At 43.7% G+C, this 21,609-nt stretch overlaps 1 protein-coding gene across 2 annotated transcripts in view; it reads left to right on the forward strand.

Annotated features, from left to right (window-relative positions):
- Positions 1-521: 521 nt before the first annotated feature.
- The window catches only part of LOC115128479 (zinc finger protein 516-like), a 28,046-nt gene continuing 6,958 nt past the window's right edge, over positions 522-21,609 (forward strand). Inside the window, exons 1-3 of one of the 2 annotated variants that reach the window (XM_029658340.2) lie at positions 522-670; positions 15,750-17,440; positions 19,328-20,713. In XM_029658340.2, coding sequence (XP_029514200.1) covers positions 15,907-17,440; positions 19,328-20,713 — 2,920 coding nt within the window. In that variant the 5' untranslated portion in view covers positions 522-670; positions 15,750-15,906. Of the gene's footprint in view, positions 671-854; positions 1,294-15,749; positions 17,441-19,327; positions 20,714-21,609 lie in introns of those variants that run through there. The other variant, XM_029658341.2, reaches the window with a different exon arrangement.

The raw sequence follows: 21,609 nt of genomic DNA on the forward strand, positions 1-21,609 counted from the left end.
TTGTCCATTTACACTGTTCAAATTGCCTTCTTTTGTGTTGGATTTTACATGCTAAGTTTTTGCCTCCTTTTACAAATTAATCTTAATAAAATAATAGAATTCTACCTTGTGCTTTGTATTTATTTTCTAAACATTGAAATCAATGTTGCATCCGTGTTTGCACTTGTGACAATGCAGTAGGAGAGAGACTTGAAGGCATTATTTGAGCAGCTAGTGGCAATAGTAGGTAGCCTACATACATTTTTTAAATTTTTTTAAAAACATTTTAGTCATTTAGCAGACGCTCTTATCCAGAGCAATTTACAATAATGAGTGGATACAGATTAATCTCTTGAGCGGTATGATTGGGAAAGTTATGTCGGTCAATTAAATAATTACATTATATTGACACACTAGTTTGACAAACATTTGACTTGTTTTGCCAACAATGGAAACCCACGACTATTCTCCTGTGAAATTCCATTCAGCCACATAGGATTGCTGAGAGCTGTTATTAGGCTACGTGAGTCAGGGTAGCTAGCCTACTTTATTACACATCCAAAACAGAGATAACGTAACTATCAGCCACTGTGGAGGTGGCGTCACGCAGACATCTTCACTTTGAAGTATGCCATCGATGCACAGTCATCTACTCTGCCCTTAGGTTTTTAATAACATCAACAACGTACAGGTAAGAAGAGAACGATTATAGGCTGTCATTACCTACATTTACAAGCGTTTTTATAAACGGTGATGGGTTCGCGGGTTATTTTACATAATTATTTGTTTATTTATTGGCGGTGGATGTCCGTGTAGAGGCAGTGTGGAGGGATTATTTCAACAGCGCATTCCATTGAAGAAATTAGATCAAATCTTGCCTAATTTTGTCATACAATGTTTTTATACCTAGGTTACAGAAACTATGGTCTGGTGGAAGCTTAGGGCGGAGCTTAGCTCCTACTTTTTTGTTTTGATGCGTTTTTGTCTTGAAGCCTATTGCTTGTAACTGTTAAGTCTGTCGAGTACTAAGCCGATTCTATTTCAAGGGTAGCGAGTCGAAACGGGACATGGAGACCATGATTAAACGACCCGACTAAAATTTTGCACTTCGGGCATATTGAGCGCAGTAAGAAATCACGCCAGGAATTCATGCAAGAGGCTATAAACATATAATTGGAGGATTATCCCCGCAAAAATAATTGGACAACTTTTTAACGGATGTAGGCTACTGTCATCGCGTTTTTGTTTTTTTATTCTAGTGTGTTAGGCTACTGGAGGACAGAACAAATTCGTTTAGCCCTTGATTATAGTCAGGTAAGGGACTTTTTTAACTTTAAAGATGGAAACAGACTCAAGTGATATTAGGTTATGCTCCGAAAGTCCATATGCAAATATTTGCCATTGTTTTAATTATTGTTTTTCATGGTGTCCCCAAAAAGGTTGAGCACAAGTGCATTGTTCTGAAGAGGAGGGGATAAACCGTCCTTCAATGGTTAATTAATTCACAGTGCGAACTTGATGTTCAACAGGCAGCTCGGAAGGTTCTATAATATCTAGATCTATAATGTCTATTGAAGACAACTTGACTTGATTAGAGACAGCGTGTCATGTTTGACTTGACTCCACAGATAACGAAAACAGGCTAGGCCTACTCTGCTGTCACACAATTGCTTATCCTTTTCACCATATATTTCTGCCTCTTTACATTCATAAGGCAGACTATTGGTGCTATCATTGTCAGTGCACATACACAAACTTGTGTTTGTGAGGGGCCCTAACAAGAAACAAGGCGCCTATTGTACAAGATCAGCAACAGATTACTAGAATTCCTTTTCTCTCCACTCGCTCAATGGCTTCTCAGTCTACTCCATCTGGACTGCCTAAAAACCCACACAGGCAAATTTAATATTTGAACGTCTTTGTCCTTCTTCAACTGTTGCTGCTGTTTAACCTTCTCACCACAGTACGTTGGAGACCTATAACGAAAATATGGACAGTTTGTCTAAAGACAGTTAGACCATCGCCATGTTGAGTTGTATTTCTGTATTACAGGTAGGTATCCACACAGCATGCTGTAGAATGGTCAGCCATGTCCAGAGACACTAACACAACACTTTCAAATCTAAGTCTTGTGACTAGGGAGAATTTACAAAAACCTTTGGTCACCCAAGTAACAATGGCTTGGGTGACTTGCCTCCTGGATAGTCCTGCACTTTGAAAGAAAACATAACAAGTGTAAGCCTGACGCAGTGGACATAAAGCTTGGCAAAATAGGATGTGACATATAGTAATTTGATGATTAGAGGCCTGTAAAAGTAATGATGTGTGTGTATATAGATGGAGAAAGATGCCTGTAGATGGATCTGGATGGTTGAAAGACTGTCTGTCTTGTCTGTCTATCTCCAGGCCATCAGACTGTTAAACAGTCACCACAAGCCGGCCTCCGCCCAGTACCCTGCCCTGAACATAGTCACTGTTACTAGCTGACTACCACCCTGTACTCTACCCTGAACCTTAGAGACTCCTGCACTATGTACATAGTCATTGAACACTGGTCACTTTAGTAATGTTTACATACTGTTTTACCCCCTTCATCTGTATATCCTGTATTCTAGTCAAAGCTAATCCTATATAACTACTGCTGTACACACCTTTTCTATTCATATATTGTCCATAATGTCTATATACACCATCATGTATGTATGTTTGTGTGTATTTACATTTTTGGGATTTGTGTGAATTGTTAGGTATTGCTGCACTGTTGGAGCTAGAAACAAGTATTTCGCTGCACCTGCAATATCGGCAAAATATGTGTACGCGACCAATAACATTTCATTTGATTTGACAGACATAAAGACAGACAGATATTTTTTTGTACAGACAGATGCAGACATACAGATATTGTAGGTAGACAGGCAGACGGATACATAGGAGCTAGAGATAGATGGATGGGTAGATGATTATTTAAATAACCCCCCCCATACACACACACCATCCCCCCGCGTGTGGCCAACATGTGGGGAGGTAATCCGGTGCTATTAGGGTAATCTTCTCAGCATGGCGATCAATCGGGAGTATGCTCAGCAACTATCAGGCAGGCAGAGTATTGCCGTCCCCCCAAAAAATTAGGGGCAAGGAAAAATGATTTAATCATACAGATTAAGTGGGAGAGACGTGGCGGCTGGGGTGGGGTGGGGTGGGGTTGGGAGGGGGAGGGGGGGGTAGACATGGCGGAGGGAGGTTGAGATTGTTCAGCGATAGGGTTTATCTCGAAAGAGTTGTATTGAAATCATGTGGATAGGTAGGATCTTGAAATCATTGCAGTTCGTGTATTATTACCATGATGGGGGTATTCATGCCGCTTAGTGCTGCGGGTCAGTGTTATGGTACAGGACAACCTGCTTAAAAAAAGATGACCTCATATAATCAATAGCCTAATAGTAATGGTTAAGCCCCATCAAAGTCATTGTTATTATGCTGAATAGAAGTAGGATCCAATCTACAGCATTGTAGAAATGTACTGCACTTTACTGTAAGGTCAGTTTTCTGAATAACCTACCTCCTGTATCAGGCACAGGGTACAGTAGTGGCATCATTAGTAGTATGCAAATTCTCTGCTGTGCCACTGTGGACCACAAACTGAAAAACACCATTCATAGTCAAGAATGACAGTTTAGCATAACATCGTTGACATCTTTCAAACACAAACCGTGAGTGTCCTTTTGCTTAAAGTTCTTTGTGCAATAATGTGTGTAAAGGCTGTGGAGAAAATAAGAGGGGTTTTGGTGTGTGTAAGTAGAAGTGTGTTATTTCTACATGCTAAGGACAGTGGGCAGTCAACATGTACTGTAGGTAAGAGAGAGAGAGAGCCGTGTGTGTGTGCGTGTGTGTGTGTGTGTGGAGAGAGCTCACTTGCGGCAGCTGTGTTTAGAACACACATGCTGGTGTCTGGTGAAGACCTTGGCTCTGGTCAGTTGGCAATGCCACAACTGAGAGCAATGTGGGCAGGGGACTTTGTTCTGGCATGGTGTGTGTTTTTTTGTTTGTGTGCTTGTGCATCCGTTAGTGTGTATGTTCATCAGAGAGATTATGCTGAAGGTGCATCTTCTCTTTGGATGTTGGTACTAAATAGAGTGACACAGGAGGATCGACTATCTAACCATAGAGGCTGTTCATGTGACTGTCTTGGCAGCATTCAGGATGCTTACTGTTCCTGTTTTTGGCTTTCTAATTTTGCGATAATTTGAGCATTACCATGCTTCAAATGAAGTCCTGGTACAGTGCTTTCAATCAGGTTAAACAAATAACCAGATGGGTTTGAACAAAATGTATATACAGTACACAGTGGCACTTAAGGGCCAATATTAGGCATCTTTAATTTTAAAAATCACTAAGGTCTCCCACTCTATACAGATGGGGAACATGTTGCCTGATTAGTGAATGGATATAGGTGCCAACATTTGTTCTTCTACTTGCTATTCTGCAAATTAGGCCTAGTCAGTTAAGATAACTATATTGGGAGGTGTCATGTAGTTTTAAGCAACTTATTATTCATATGGTTTCATGCAAGTGGTTGCATTGTTACTTTTTAAATCTGCAAATTGCCTTGTGCTACTGCTAATACCAGGGGTGGGAAAACTACAGTCTGTGTTTTTTTGTTTGTTTTTGTGGTAGGTTATTATTTTGGGTTAAAAAAAAACACTCCAGGCCACACTCAAACGTCTACAACTAGATAGAAAGCATGTAGAAATTATAATGGAACAAAATAGTTCCAAAATAACTGCCCCTTTTCTGACCCTCATTGATTTTGATTAAAAAAAACGGTCCCCCCAAAAAATCTGTGCAGCCCTCTGTTGAATTTCAAAATCCCAATGTGCCCCTCGAGCCAAAAGTTTGCCCACCCCTGACCTCTACGGTACATTGGATAGTGCCCCAAAAGTCCCTACAATCTGTATTTCTGAAGCGCTATCGAAATTGAAAGGTCATTTCTGATAGATCCTCTGCTAACGCTGGAAAATTGCCTTTAAATTTCAATCACACTGTAATGCTGCGCCTCCGCAATACAGATTGAAAGAAGCCCGTTGTCACGAAGGCAGTTATTGTAGCTACACTTCATACGATGAAGTTAATATTCATATCTCTGACTTAATATAGCATTTAATGTATTATTTGTCCATTGCAAATGTGATTACAAACCATTCAGTTGAGTTAGTTATGTTGTTTGGGTTGAAAACTGACATTGCGTTTACACAGACAAACTCCATCACCCCATTGATTCACGGTCTGCTATAACACTAGACTTGAATAAAAACCGATGTCCTCTGGAGTTGCTGAGCAACCTTTCTTTCTTTTTTTGTCCCATTTGAAATCAAGTTTATGTCACCTTTTCATATCTGAGTTCCTGCCTATTCTGTGTCAGTGCTTCATTCTTTTCTGTGTCTGATCATGCTTCCTTATGGTTGACGTTCAAATAGATGCATTGCAGACTTTCCAGCCATTCAATCATGACATTAATTGATTGATAAAATACCAAGGGAAGTCGATAAAGCAGTAAGACCATGAGTTTACTCATTAAGGCAGCTCCGATCTATAGTGTTTCCCGTTTGAGTGGTAATGTTCTCTTGGTCTGTCTGACTGTGGGTAGATACAAACTAACCAAGATTGATCAGCTGGGAAAACTCATACTCCCATGGTTCTCCTCTCTCCTCCCACTATTGCTGTAGTATTGACCCCTTGGATTAATTGTCTTACGACAGGTGGCGTTACTTCTACGCGACGCTCGTCCCTCAACCGACCTGTCTTGTAGGACATGGAACTCATACTAACATTTTTGTATTCCCGAGCATCTGCCATTCAAAAATGATTTTTTTTTTCCTAATTTGAGATATCTCAAATATCACTGCACTCTCGCATGACTCTCCATGAAATAACCAGAATAACTAGCTATATAATTGCAAACGTTGTGACAGTGATTTAATAGTTTGCAATTAAATAAAAACAAAGCGGAGCTATCTCCTGCAAAAGTTATGTACAAGGACGTCAGTCGCCAGTGCAGTGACTTGATCAGCGGCTTAGCTAACTATTGTAGCTAGCTTACAGACATATTTAGCTAGTTAGCTAGCTAGCTCTACATAAAAACCTTGCTTAAACCTTTTTAAATTACCATGAAGTTGTAGACAAGCAGGCCCAAAATTAAGAGGGACAGTTATCAGAAATCAGTCCGTTTCTCAGCAATCGCTAACGTTACGTTGTATCGTTGAGTCAGCTGAGCACAGCAGCTTCATGAAAACTCAGTGTAAGCATTAGTACCACTACAGTATATTGCTAGCTAGCTTTTTTTGAAAGATTCAATATTGTGTATGGAGCACTAAATTGGTAGCTATTTGGTTAGCAACATTGTTTCAGTGACTGGTCAGCTAGCAAGCTAATGTTGGACACATTTATGATGGCTTTCATGCCCATAGTCAAAATTCTGAAATACTTCCCATTGAAGTACAATAATCCTTAGCTACATGTAAAACTGGGTGACTTTCTCCCCAAAAAACATCAACATTATTTACATATTCATTGTTTTAGCTTAGATCAACTGTTTTGAGGGAGAAATGGGGATCAGCAGACAATGTTACCTACTGTAGGTAACATTTTCAGATCTTATATAGCCAAACTACTTTTGATCTATCCCATTACTCTTTGTGAGATACGAGACATATCACTGCAGGCGGAATCGTTGAGTTATCTGACGTAAGACAATGCCCATAGATTCTTATTTTCAGAATCACCATCCATTACAGCCCAAATAAAAAAATTAAATGAGAAGACTTGAAGCCAAATTCTCTGAGGTAGGGGAGGGGAAACATATTGATTATGGGGCTGCCTTGTCTGTATTTCAATATACAGATGTAAAATCGTAATTTGATCATCATGTTGCAGGAAAACTTTCCTGCATGTCAGGACATGTAAAACTTGTAGTGTATCTGAGGTTTACAGAGGCTTTTGAAGTTTGTTTGAAATTTCAGACTTGATTTTCAACCCTTACAAAAATGTCCATGAATTCCAATCCACATAATTCAAATGTTTTATTGCTGCAGGATTATTTTCCTGCTGTAGCAAACTGGCTCAAATTAAGATCTCACATCTGTAGGGAAAACACTGGTAATTTGTCCAGATGGGAGATGAGGAGGCGAGGCAGTCCCAGATCCCTTCTGTTCAGCCCTCTGAGACAGGGAGAAGAAGACAAGATTGGATGGGTGTCCAGTTACCTATACTATAGTCTTCCAATGAGGCGGTGTTGGAAAAGATGCTGCACCACCTCAGGGAACCTGATCCCGATGCAGCCAGCTGTAATTAAATGCACACAAGAAATGAGGACCGATTTGGATACCACTTCATTAGAATGGTCCCCCACAAATGATGTGTAAATGCTCAAACTGTACATTTTAAGCTCCAATATGAAACGTTTTTTTGGAGACCCAACCAAATTCACAGACATATCTGTAAGGCACATTTCTTTCTCATTGAAAGCAAGTCTAAGAAGATGTAGATCTATTCTATGTGTGCTATTTTTAGGTTTCCTGGTCTTAAGTTTTGCATCTTTTACTTTCGGTTTTATACACTAGCTGAAAATACAATGTTTTTGGTTATTGAACATGTATTTCACAGCGGTTTTGATGGTACAATGATTCTCGACATTGCTTGTTTTGTCACATTAACTGACATTAGGCTAACTATTATAATTTTGGCAACCAGGAAATGGTGGAGGGTGTTCTGCATATTGCACCTTTAAAAATGCAAGGAGGATCAAGGCACTCTAATTAAATTGCGTTTATTTGTATGGCATGTTGAAGGGAACAAGGATTAAAGACTGACACGTTTCGGCAGCATGGCCTTCATCAGGGAGTACACAGATGTACTTTGCACTCAATGGCCAAAGAGCACCTTCTATTTACAAAAATACCTACTATTGTGTACCCTAGCAGTGATCCCATTCCTTCTTTTTTCTACAAACTATTGGTTTTATTTAGTGACTGCAAGAGTGCAAATGATTTAATAATACTGTTTTTAACAAGTAATTCAGCCTAACTATTGACCAACTAATATATATATATATTATTTTTTAATGGGGATTTTGTCTGTAAAAATGTTTCAGATATGGCATTTTATCATATTTGAAAAACTCCTGTCCTACATATCGACAATAGGATTGAATGATTTGGTTTATTTCAAGTAGAATTCACATTTTTTGACAACTCAATCCAATGCTAAACTAAATTGGTTGTTAATCTGTTGTCTTTGTGGGTAGTTACTTCCTGCTACATAAGAGTGATAGCGTAGATGTAGCCTACACAGCCTTAGGCTATATGTTTTACCGACTTTAGACTGCAGTGCCTTTCATTTCATCATTATGTAAGCTTTCCTTACTCTTTACTCTTACCATGACAGAGATGCATCTGAAAATGTTGTGCTTATTGCCAGGCTATACGATACTAGGATTATCACTATGTTTAGCACCATTTCAGCCTCAATTTCCACCAATTTCACCTACAATTTGATCAATCAGGAAATTGGCACTTATACTGTTATAAGTATACATTTAGTAATTTTACGCTCATTGTAATCTCTGTATATAGTATTCTACAAAACATTAACCTGCCAGGCTGCCAGTAATTAAATGTAAAAGATGTGCTGTCTGCGAAATCTGATGAATTGGATGAGATGGATCATATGTGTTGGGCCATATTACTTTAGATATTCTCATTTCGGTATTCGACCCTTGTAGCATTTCAAATGATTATATTCACTATGTTTGACAGAGAAACAGACAGAGGGTTGGATGGAGAGAGAGGGAGTCTGAGCTGACCTTACCATGATAATCTAATCCCTGTCGAGAGTGCTTTTTTTAGAGAGCAAGTTAATGCCACCAGATTATACTCCAGTGTCTCCCACACCGACCAATCGAGGCTGTAGAGAGGGAGAGGTCTGTGCTGCACTGTCAGGCCCACCAGGAAAATACAGGAAACACCGCCTCATATACACAACATTCTGGAATTACTCAAAATCAGGCTTTAAACTCACCTAGGGGAGCTATATATGTGTGTGTGTCTGTGTGCATTTGCGTGCATTTTCTTCATTCCCTCAATCTCCATGCTCAAGATCCCTCCCTGGTTTACCTCCAGCACATTGCAGTGGTGTAGCAGGCCTGGAATGTTAAAAGGCAGCTCATTGAGCAGCTCATCACATGCTATCAAGAGTAATCCCTGTGTATTTGTTGTGTAACCGGGTGGAGAGTTGAACACACACACACACACACACACACACACACACACACACACACACACACACACACACAGCAGCAGCATAACCACACCAGCTGCTGGTTGCTTTAAGGGCCAGACATGCTGTGCGTTTGTACTAGTGCACATTTTGCACCTCTTATACCATAATGTTAAATCAAAGAAGGAACATGAGACTTCATCATATCTTACTCTTATTTTAACAATTACTTGAACCTTTTTGCTTTTCTGAGGGATATAGACTAGATCTTTTTGTTGATTTGGGAAAGCGGTGTTTCACTGTAGAATTAGGTTATAGTCGCAATGGCGACAAGACATACTTCCTAATTTCTGTTTAGCTTATAGAGATACTGTTTATAGATGTCAATCACACACATTGTGTGGACCACATCTATAAACGGTGTTTCTTACCCAGACATGCAGTTTCTTGTTTCCACACAATATTTGACACGTCTACTCAGTGGGCTGTGTTTCTGACACGTCTATAACAGTGTTTCTGACACGTCTATAACAGTGTTTCTGACACGTCTATAACAGTGTTTCTGACACGTCTATAACAGTGTTTCTGACACGTCTATAACACAGTGCTTCTCACACGTCTATAACACAGTGCTTCTCACACGTCTATAACACAGTGTTTCTGACACGTCTATAACAGTGTTTCTGACACGTCTATAACAGTGTTTCTGACACGTCTATAACACAGTGCTTCTCACACGTCTATAACACAGTGCTTCTCACACGTCTATAACACAGTGCTTCTCACACGCCTATAACACAGTGCTTCTCACACGTCTATAACACAGTGCTTCTGACACGTCTATAACACAGTGCTTCTGACACGTCTATAACAGTGTTTCTGACACGTCTATAACACAGTGTTTCTGACACGTCTATAACACAGTGCTACTGACACGTCTATAACACAGTGCTACTGACACGTCTATAACACAGTGCTACTGACACGTCTATAACACAGTGCTACTGACACGTCTATAACACAGTGCTTCTCACACGTCTATAAAACAGTGCTTCTGACACGTCTATAAAACAGTGCTTCTGACACGTCTATAACACAGTGCTTCTGACACGTCTATAACAAAGTGCTACTGACACGTCTATAACACAGTGCTACTGACACGTCTATAACCCAGTGCTACTGACACGTCTATAACACAGTGCTACTGACACGTCTATAACACAGTGCTACTGACACGTCTATAACACAGTGCTACTGACACGTCTATAACACAGTGCTACTGACACGTCTATAACACAGTGCTACTGACACGTCTATAACACAGTGCTACTGACAAGTCTATAACACAGTGCTACTGACACGTCTATAAAACAGTGTTTCTGACACGTCTATAACACAGTGCTACTGACACGTCTATAACACAGTGTTTCTCACACGTCTATAACACAGTGTTTCTGACATGTCTATAACACAGTGGGCCTCCAGGATGTGGATTAGGCAGACAATGTAGAGGGTGTTAGTCAGTGTGGCGGACGCTGGAGCTGCCGCGCGGCCTGGTAAACAATGCCTCGTTTAAAGGGCCTCTACACTGTGACCTCACCACGACAGACGGCTGTCATCCGTGTCGCCTCTCACACCTCCGTCTGTCTCTTTTTAGCTGGACATTGGAGCGGACCCTCTGTGGCCAAAATAGGGACACTTTGGGACCAAAGAGCATCCCTTTGTGATCAAAGTGGAGGCGTCTCCCTGCCTATCTCAATAGCTCAATTTACTATGGTTCTCGTTGTGTTTTATGTTGTCTTGGTCTCTTGTTTTGTATGCTGTCTTATGTATTTAAAAAAAAAAATCTTCCACCTACAAATAATCAAGGTGAATCACTGGGATAATTTCACCCAATGCCTAATTGACCCATAGTCTTTATGCATCTGAATTCATTGGATAGTTGTAAGCAATATCATCATAGCTGCACCTTGCCCTTTGATAAACTCACAGGAATTGTGTACTCCAATCCTTACAGATCTGGGCGGGAGTAGGGTCTAGAGGTTGATTTGGGATTGGGCAAGACACAAATTTGGATCACTGACAGAAGCACACTGTATAGCATAACATTAGCATAAGGACTGTCACATGCTAGCACTAGTGGCTATGTTGGCACAGCTTGCAGTTGGTTGAGAGAGCATATGTGGGTGACTTAATCATCACACACAGACAACACACTCACATACTCAGACACAGGTTCACTGGTGCGTGCACGCATAGCCACACACATGCATGTATTCACATACTGTCTCTCACGCACCACACACTCTCTCTCACACACACACACACACACAGGCTCTTAGCTCAGCACCAGAGCCCTGGCCATGGGGAGTTTATGCTGAGCTGGTTTGGACGTCAGGCTGAATAAATGTGAGGACAGCTGACTGGACATGGCTATTCATCTGCCAAAGAAAAGAGAGCGGGAGAGTGGGACTGTACAGAAAAAGTCAGCTCATAGCAATATGTTTGGCTATCTGCGCCTGTGTGTATCATTCATCGACGTGTCCTGCTTTTTGTTTGTGTGTGTGCATCTTGAAGTCAATGTCACATCTCTGTTTTCATTGAATGTGTTATCTAGCTAGGCTAAAAGCCTATATCAGGGCTCTCCAACCCTGTTCCTGGAGAGCTACCCTCTTGTAGGCTTTCGCTACAACCCCAGTTGTAACTAACCTGATTCAGTTGATCAATCAGCTAATTATTACAAATCAGGTGCGCTAGATTAGGGTTGGAGTAAAAACCGACAGGTAGAGCTACCGATGGTAGCTCTCCGGGAACAGGGATGGAAACCCCTGGCCTACATTATGTATTGTCTTCCTTTATGTAGATCATCTGAGAGAACACTGCCCCTCTCATCTTCAATAGAGCTTACCCTCTTTGTAAAGTTCAACGTAGAGCTAATACATCTTTAAAGGCACACTCTTACATTTGTTTTGAATTGTAAATATTGCAGACTGTACTTTTTGTTTTTCAAATCTCCTCTTTTTGCTCTTTGTTTCTAATTGCTATGTTGTCTATTGCACAAATCGATGATCATTCAAGATCATTTGCCTTCTCTATTAGGCCCATTTCTGTTTAGTTTGGACTTTGGAAGATCACAGAGATTTATAGGAACAGAGACATAATAAAGGAACAGCCAGAGGTTAGAGGGATCGGAACACACAGCACACTGTCAGACGTCTTCTCACTCCACTAAGTGACACAGCATGTGTTTAAACCCTCTCATAGAAATACTCTTTTTGGTTTGTTTTTGTGTGTGTTTTCAATTCAGGAAAGTTTGTTGTCCACGGACAACAGAATTATGTTGAGACGCAGATTTTTTACTTTAAAATCTATGTCAAACAAAAACCAATGATTGCAAAGTTCAACAAACCGTACAACTCTATGCACAAGGGAAACTTGGAATAATTTCCAGACATTTTTTACAAAAACACATTTACTTGAACAGTATAGATGCAAATGTTTGGTAACAGAATGCCGGCACAAACAGTCATTCTGTTACCAAACTTTGCATCTGCATTGTTCTTCAAGTAAAATGTGTTTTTTCAAAATGTTCCTTTGAAATTGTTAAGTCTGACCATGGAGTTGTTCATGTCTGTCAAACATTTTGTGAGAGTTTTTATAAAAGATGGTGTTGCTGCCTATTAGGATAGGTTGCTGTATGGCATTTTAAGACCCCAAACCTAACAATGACCTAGTTGGTACCTAGTTGAAAACACTTCATACCCTCCAAAAAACTTTACCGGGGATGACTCATTTAGTCTGCTTGTAAGACACACACACACACACACACACAGGCCTGATGGCCCTCCACTACCATCTGTTGCCTCCTTTCGCTCTGACATCATCCCACCATCCCCCATTGTGTTAACCCATCATCACCCGTCACCTTAACCCCTTAATTTCCACTAACCCCCCCCCCCCCACACACACACCATACAGAGCCACTGTGCCACTCGGTCTGTACGCTAATCCCTCAGCGTCTGCCCTCTTAACACCTGCCACCACACTCGTCTAACTCAACTCCCATTCTGGAGCCCATGCCAGTGTCTTGGCTGTTTCGCTGGAAGAGCACACACAGTGAAAAGCCCATAGCAGAACGCACACACACACACACACAGTGAAAAGCCCATAGCAGAACGCACACACACACACACACACACACACACACACACAGACATGCTGGGACGCGCGCGCGCACACACGCACGGCTCAGAGTGGCCTGAAACGGGACAGATAGGTCTCTTTTGTCATCCCCCCCCCCCCCGCCACTGCTCTCTCACCCCTAGACATCTTTTGCAGGCCCCATTGCCCAACAATGGCCACTGTAGGACCCCCTGGTAATGGTTGGAGGGCGAGACGTGACGAAATGTGACAGTTCTGGTGCAGCTGACACAATGGTGTTCCTTTCCCGCGGCTGCCTGTACTGCGTTGGCTCTAAGAGAGAGCCTGGGCACTTTGCGCACCGTTATAGTTTTTGAGAAGGAAGGCACCATCTTCTGCTGTGGTCTGGGAAACCATCCCCCTGCCGCCAATTACTTGGCCCGTGAAGGATATGTGTGTATCATCCACAAAAATAAAATAAAAAACACAACTTGGAACAGATGCCCCTTCACAAAGATACATCTTTGTCTTCGACGTAAATAATAAACACATTGTTTCTTTGATATAGGAACAGCTCACATTTTCTTTTACTTTAGGGTATCTATAGTGTAGGAGGAGTTGACTCCTCTTAACGATGCTGATGCCACCTGCCCCATTTTTATAATTATTTTATCTGTGCTTTTCTCAGTGTCTCTTGTATGAGTGAGGTTAACTACTGTTCGTTTATGACATTACATTTCCCGTCATATTAATAACCACTCAATGTGACCTTGACGTTCGCTGTTAGTATTGCGAGTGTGTGTGTGTGTCTGTCTGCGCGTGTGTGACTGTCTCAGCCTGTTTGTTTGTCTGCGAGATAAAGAAATGTAGTTTGTTGATAATGGCGTATTGATGCGGTTTGGAGTGGACTGGCCCTGAGGCCTCATCCTGACTGGTCAGGACTGAATGCACCTCTTCATGCTTCAGTACACACATGCAATTAAGGCATGGGGAACAGAGGACACTCACACGCACACACATACACACTTTCAGTGTACGCTTCCTTTAAGGATAACCATCAATCATCCTGTTGTTGTGGACAATAGCCATTCAAAAGTGAGTGTAATGCAAATTCTCTCCCTCTCCTCTCTAACACACGCCGTTACATTTATAAAACTTAAATACGCACAGACGTAACACTCTCTTACGTTGTGACAGTGAAACATACACATTCAAAGAACCGACCGTATGTGAACATGATGATTAGTTAGTAATAGTAGTAGTCCTATGTAAACTCTTTACACTTGGGCCCAATGCGAGAAGCTCTTTTCAAAATGTATGCAAACGTAAGCTGTGGATGAAATCATTTTAAATGTACCAGGGAATGGGATGTGTATTTTCGACATATTTGCAACCGTCATTGTATAGAGGCTAGTCCTCTAGACAAAGTTGTTGGTGCTCTTTGTATGGTCATAGCGTTGTTTTGTTTTTGATGACTGCAGCACGATAGCATTTCCCCTCTGTTTGACCTCCTGGTGACTGTCAAATCAAATCAAATTCAATTGTATTTGTCACATGCGCCGAATACGACAGGTACAACCTCACAGCGAAATGCATACTTACAAGCCCTTAACCAACAATGCGATTTTTAAGAAGAATATGTGTTAAGTAAATAATAGATATGTAAAAGAAAATAAGAAATTAAAGTAACAAATAATCAAAGAGCAGTAGTAAGATAACAGTCGCAAGGCTATATACAGGGGGTACCGGTACAGAGTCAATGTGCGGGGGAACCGGTTAGTAATTGAGGTAATATGTACATGTAGGTAGAGTTAAAGTGACTATGCATAGATAATAAACAGAGAGTAGCATCAGCGTAAAAGGGGGGGGCAATGCAAATAGTCTGGGTAGCCATTTGATTAGCTGTTCAGAAGTCTTATGGCTTGGGGGAAGAAGCTGTTAAGATGCCTTTTGGACTTAGATGCTCTGGTACCACTTGCCGTGCGGCAGCAGAGAGAACAGTCCATGACTGACAATTTTTAGGGCCTTCCTTTGACACCGCCTGGTATAGAGGTCCTGGATGGCAGGAAGCTTGGCCCAAGTGATGTACTGGGCCATACGCACTACCCTCTGTCGTGCCTTGCAGTCGGAGGCCGAGCAGTTGCCATACCAGACAGTGATGCAACCAGTCATGTTCTCGATGGTGCAGCTGTAGAAGCTCCGTCCGAGAACTGTGTTCGCTCTGTCCCCGTCTGCCTCCGTCTGTCTCTGGGTTGTAAATATAGCCTAACAGATGTCAGTTATTGTATTGGTTGCGTGGTTATAATAAAACCTATTATTAGATTTATAATATGACCTAATTGTTTTTTCTTGTTTTTTAGGTGTTTTTAATGATAATCTCTCCAGTCTTAATGATTGCTAAAGAAAATCCAACATCTACAGACCTATCCCTCATCACTATGAGAACCTTATGACTTTGGAACGCACAAGTCAGTTTTCTTCATTGGGGATCAGCAGACACTTGAGCTGCCACAGCCCATGGAGGTGGTGTCGAAGCAGGAGCGGGCGGACCAAAGCAAGGCCGACGCTGTCAAGAGTGACCAGGAGGGGGACAATGCGATGGCCTCTGGCCACAGCTGTGGTCTCTGCGGACGGAGCTTCCCTCTCCTTAGCTCGCTGTCCCAGCATATGCGCAGGCACACTGGAGAGAAGCCGTACAAGTGTCCTTACTGCGAACACCGGGCGGCCCAGAAGGGCAGCCTGAAAGTCCACATCCGCAGCCACAAGCTGGGCCTGTTCAGCCGAAGCCTGGGCAAGAAAGAAGAGGAAGGCAAGAAAAGGGAGGGGGAAGTGGAGGAGGATGGGGAGCAAGGACAAACACAGAGAGACCCCCAGCAACTGCTTAGTCCCGACAACAACCTTTCCAAAGGCACCTCGGCCAAGAAGCACAAAGTCAATGGCAAGACAAAAAAGAAAAGCACCAAGAAGAAAGATGACGACGCAGTGATCCAGAATGACGGCAAGGAGGACAAATCACAAACCACGGCTGAGGGCAACTCATTTCCGGGAGGGACCAACTGGATGGACGAAAGGGTCGAGGAGGCCAGTGCTGGCTCCTTCCCCTGTGGGTCTTGCAGCCAAGTCTTTTCCCAGGCCCTGCTCCTCAAGGCCCACATGAAGAAGCACCGCGGCTCCCTAGACCATGGCTGCCGCATCTGCGGCCGGCGCTTCCGCCAGGCCTGGTTCCTCCAGAGCCACATGCGGATTCATCGGGCCAAAAGCCAGCTGCGGGCTGGGGGTGGTGACAGCGGCGAGTCCCCGACAACCCTCAACGGGGTTCCCCGGGAGCCGGCGTCCCTGGTGAACGATGACTGTCTCTACGAGCTGTGTGCCGGCTGCGGCAACTTCTTTTACGACCGCAAGACCCTCCGGCTGCACGAGAGGGTCCACAAGCAGAGCCATACCCCCAACAAGCCACTGCAGCAAGACCCCGAAAATGGCTCGTCATCACCCGCCGCCAAGAGTCACTTCCTGGAATGCCTTAACCTCAGGGCAGCCGGGGCTGGAGAGGCAGCTATAGAGGGGAATCTTGGAAGACGGATCCCCGAGCTGGACCCGGTATGCAGTTACCAGGCCTGGCAGTTGGTCACCAGAGGGCATGTGGTTGAGGTGACAGATAAAAGTCTAGGCTGGGAGGAGAGGCTGGCGGATGCCGACGTGGTGTTTGACCAGGAGAAAGGCGAGTATGTGCCGCTGAAACAGGAGAAGCGGAAGAGGCAGCTGGACTCCTCCCAAAGCAGGAAGAAGAAAGGTTCCCAGGATGTTGTTGTTAATGGTGGTTGCGGTGGGATCTCCCACCAGCATGGTGACAGTAGAAATAGCCGCACCTTGTTGAATGGGCTCAGCCCAGAGACGTTTGGAATATTGCAGAAAAAGGTGAAAGATGGTCATCAAGCCAGCAAGCAAGCCACCAAATCAAACTCTTCCAGTCAGCCCAGCACACCAAGACAAGAACATTCTCTGTCTGCCTCTTCCATAAAGAGGAATAATATCAGGGACCCAACCTATGAAGGTAAGACAAAACCACACTATCACCTAGATTAGCAACAAGAATTCGATTTTCGTGAAATTACATGACAAAAGGCATCTTAGTTGTATTCACACTTCAAATCCTGATTGAAAAGGGAACATTTCTGAAAAAAGTAATCCTCAAAAGGAGCATTTTTCTTGGCGCAGCAGTCTAAGGCACTGCATCTCAGTGCTACAGGCGTCACTACAGACAAGGGGTTCGATCACAGGTTGTGTCGCAGCCAGCCGTGATCGGAAGACCCATGAGGTGGCGCACAATTGGCCCAGCGTTTTCTGGGTTAGGGGAGGGTTTGGCTGGCCGGGATGTCCTTGTCCCATCGCGCTTTAGCGACTCCTTGTGGCGGGCTGGGCACAAGCACGCTAACTTCGGTCGCCAGCTGAAAGGTGTTTCCTCCGACACATTGGTGCATCTGGCTTCCGGGTCAAGAATCAGTGCGGCTTGGCGGTGTCATGTTTCAGAGGACTCGTGACTCTCGACCTTCGCCTCTCCTGAGTCTGTAAGGGAGTTGCGGCGATGGAACAGTACTGTAACTACCACTTGGATATCACAAAAAGGGTAAAAAAAAAAATAATAATCAGAACAATTTTCCTTACTCTAACAGTAATAATAATGAAATAATCCCCCCAAAAATTCAGACATTACCATATTTCGCTGGTCATCCCCAAAGCCAACACCTACTTTGGCCGCCTTCCAGTTCTCTGCTGCCGATGGCTGGAACCAATTGCAAAAATCACTGAAGCTGGAGACTTATTTCTCCTTCTCCAACTTTAAGCATCAGGGCAGTTTACCGATCACTGTACCTGTACACAGCCCATCTGTAAATAGCACACCCAACTACCTCATCCCCATATTGTTATTTTGTTTTTGCTCTTTTGCACCCCAGTATCTCTACTTGCACATCATCATCTGCTCATCTATCACTCCAGTGTTAATGCTAAATTATAATTATTTCGCCTCTATGGCCTATTTATTGCCTTACCTCCCTAATCTTACTACATTTGCACACACTGTACATAGACCTTTTCTATTGTGTTATTGACTGTACGTTTATTGTTATCCCATGTGTAACTCTGTTTTGTTTTTGTCGCACTGCTATGCTTTATCTTGGCCCTGTTCGCAGTTGAGAACTTGTTCTCAACTGGCCTAGCTGGTTAGATAAAGGTGAAATAAAACAAATAAAACATGGTTACATGGTAAATATGCTCATAAATAGCAACTCACAAGTTTGTAATAGTCTTGTAATGTTTGAAATTACACTCATGACATTGACAAGCAAAAAGTGATAGATATATGTATTATTCTGTAGCACTTTTCTCACATTTTGAAGTAGTATGGAAGTGGATGTCTTAGTTCAGTGTTCCAGTTAGAAGCAGTTGTCATGGAGCAGTACTCATACAGGTCAAATGGGTGTTCAACAGTTGCCTTTAGGGTGCCACTGCAAATTATATGGCTTTATGGCGCCATCGTGTGGCATGGATTGCCCATTCCACCCCTCATCCTACATAAAGGAATATGAAAGGCCCTTATACATCTGGTACTGTGAGGCATAAACCTTTCTGTACCATTCATATAGCTTGACATTTGTTTGAATGTTTTCTGGAATATACTTAAGGGTTCATGAAGGCTTCATTCAACAGTAAAAGTTAAGTTGGACATGAACACGGTTGAATTTAGCATGTATTGAAAATAGTTGAGTTGTTAGGCTAAATGACTAAAAAGGACTGATGAAAAGTAGCATTACAATGTCCTTCTCTCTCATCCACATGTTTGTGAAAGCTTATTAAATCTTCACACCTTGCTGAAGCTCATTTTCTTAAAATGTCTGTTTTTCAATGTGAGCTTAGTCTACCTGTACTCTGCTATCCACAGATACTAAGCCATACTTCTGCGAGCACTGTGACTTCCACACCAGCGACCCTTCTTGCCTCACGTTCCACATGCACAAGCTGCACAAGCACATCAGGGATGCACGTCATCACATACTGGAAGCAGTTATAGAAGACCCGAGCCACGGCACTCCCAAAGTCTCAGGTTACATGGAATATCTCCGGCTGAAGAGCACACTGCTCAGCCAGCCCTACTGGAATCCTCCTGGCCAGGAGAGGGCAGCATCGAGCGGACAGTCTGAAAATTCGAGGAGCCTAAAGGTCAAAGGGCAATCCTCTCAGGAATCTATCATCAACGCCAGCCTCCTCAACCTGTCTGCCCCGCCCGAGGGCCAGCAGGAGGATAGTGATGCAAACCCTGTGGCAGCGCTGTCCGAGGGTAAGCTAGTCAGACACCAGTGTCCGTTCTGCACCCACACCACCCATTACCTGGAGGTGCTGTGGATCCACCAGCGTGTGGCCCACAGGGTGGATAGTGGCAGCTCCCTGGCCCCCAAGTGGGCCCCCTACGTCACCTGTTTCAAGGGCTCCAAGGCTGCTGGACGACGCACGGGGCCCCCGCCTTTCCTGGAAGGAAAAGACTGCCCAGCGCTCCCAGTGCCCCGGTCCCAGCGCACCAAAACCCCAGGTTCCACTGCCACGCAACCTTCAGGTGGAGGCACCAAGAGGGCAAAGACCCACACAAGCACCACAACTACTACTGTCCAGTCCAACACCAGCCAGGCCATGGTGTCAGGGTCACGTACCTCCACAAGGTCACCCACTGGTGGTGGGAAGTTGCTCCTACCTCAAAAGAAGAGGTTGTCAAGCCTCCCAAACCATACGGGGGAGGTGGCAAATAAGAGCGCCCGATCAAAAACAGAAGCCCACCCTAAAGTTCCTGCCGCCACCACCACCGCCGCCTCAACCAGCATCCGAGGATTCTCCCAGCAGTCGACAAGCAGACCCAAATCTGGAAGCCATCATCGGGCTGCTGCCGGGGGAAGCCTGCTTCCGCAAGAGGGCCTCGGCTTTATTCTCGCCAGGAACCATGGCAGGGCTGACCACACATCCCATCTTACCCCAGACAGAACTCACTTACACCCCCAGCCCCATCCACACCCACACAGCCATCCACAGGATCCCCCTGCAGCCCTGAAAGGTCAAGACCTTTGGTCAGTCACAAACATGTTTGGGGCGCAGGGCAGCAGTGGGTACCTGGCACCCACCACCGCCTTCGGCCATGGGAAGAGGGAGTTGACTGCTGGGGACAGCAGAGACACCCCGGTGGACATGGACATCCTGGGTCTGTTGAAGAACTACAACCCCCACGACCTGGCAGCTCTCTACCAGCACTGGGGCTTTGTAGATCCCAGGCTTGACCAACAAGGTAAGGGGGGGATTGAGTGTTGGGTAATGTAGTCCTTTTTTCCTACCTTTTATTTAACTAGGCAAGTCAGTTAAGAACAAATTCTTAGTTACAATGACAGCACAGTGGGTTAACTGCCTTGTTCAGGGGCAGAATGACAGATGTTTTACCTTGTCAGCTTAGGGATTTGATCTAGCAACCTTTCCGTTACTGGCCATACGCTCTAACCACTAGGCTACCTGCGGCCCCAATGCCATTAATGACAATGGCATTGATTTTGTATTTTTATTATTGTTCACCACAGCCCTACATAATTCAGCATGTAGAGGAAGAGTAATATGCATTCACAAAACTGACCATGTACTGCACACTCAGGTCACTTTGAGAGTAGCAGCTCTAACCTGCAGCCTGTCGTCGTAGATCCCATCATCATCCTCTTTAGCCCTTTGAGTCACATGTAATAACGTGACCTTTTGTAGTATGAGTTTTTCATTTCATTTGTCCGCCGCCTTTTCTGTTTTTCTACGAGTGTTTTGGCATGAATGCTAATAGCTTGGGGGAAACATGTTTACCAAGGCCGACAGAAGGACATTGCATGTTTCTGCCGGTGATAGTACCAGTCAAGGAATAGGTCTCTCTTTCTGCTGTCGACCTGTGTGTGTGTGTGTGTGTGTGTGTGTGTGTGGGTGTGTGTGTCACAGTGGACAGGGAGGACGGCTCATAATAATGGCTGGAACAGAGTATTTTGGCTGGAATGGAGTGATTGGAATAGTATCAAACACATGAATGTGTTTAATAGCATTACATTCACTCCATTCCAGCCATTATTATGAGCCGTCTTCCTCTCAGTAACCTCCGCTGGTGTACCAGTATGTGCGTGCATGGATCACAGTGACACAGATGGGCAGTGGGCACCC

The sequence above is a fragment of the Oncorhynchus nerka genome, linkage group LG4 (assembly GCF_034236695.1).
Source record: "Oncorhynchus nerka isolate Pitt River linkage group LG4, Oner_Uvic_2.0, whole genome shotgun sequence".
NCBI classification, from domain to species: Eukaryota; Metazoa; Chordata; class Actinopteri; order Salmoniformes; family Salmonidae; genus Oncorhynchus; species Oncorhynchus nerka.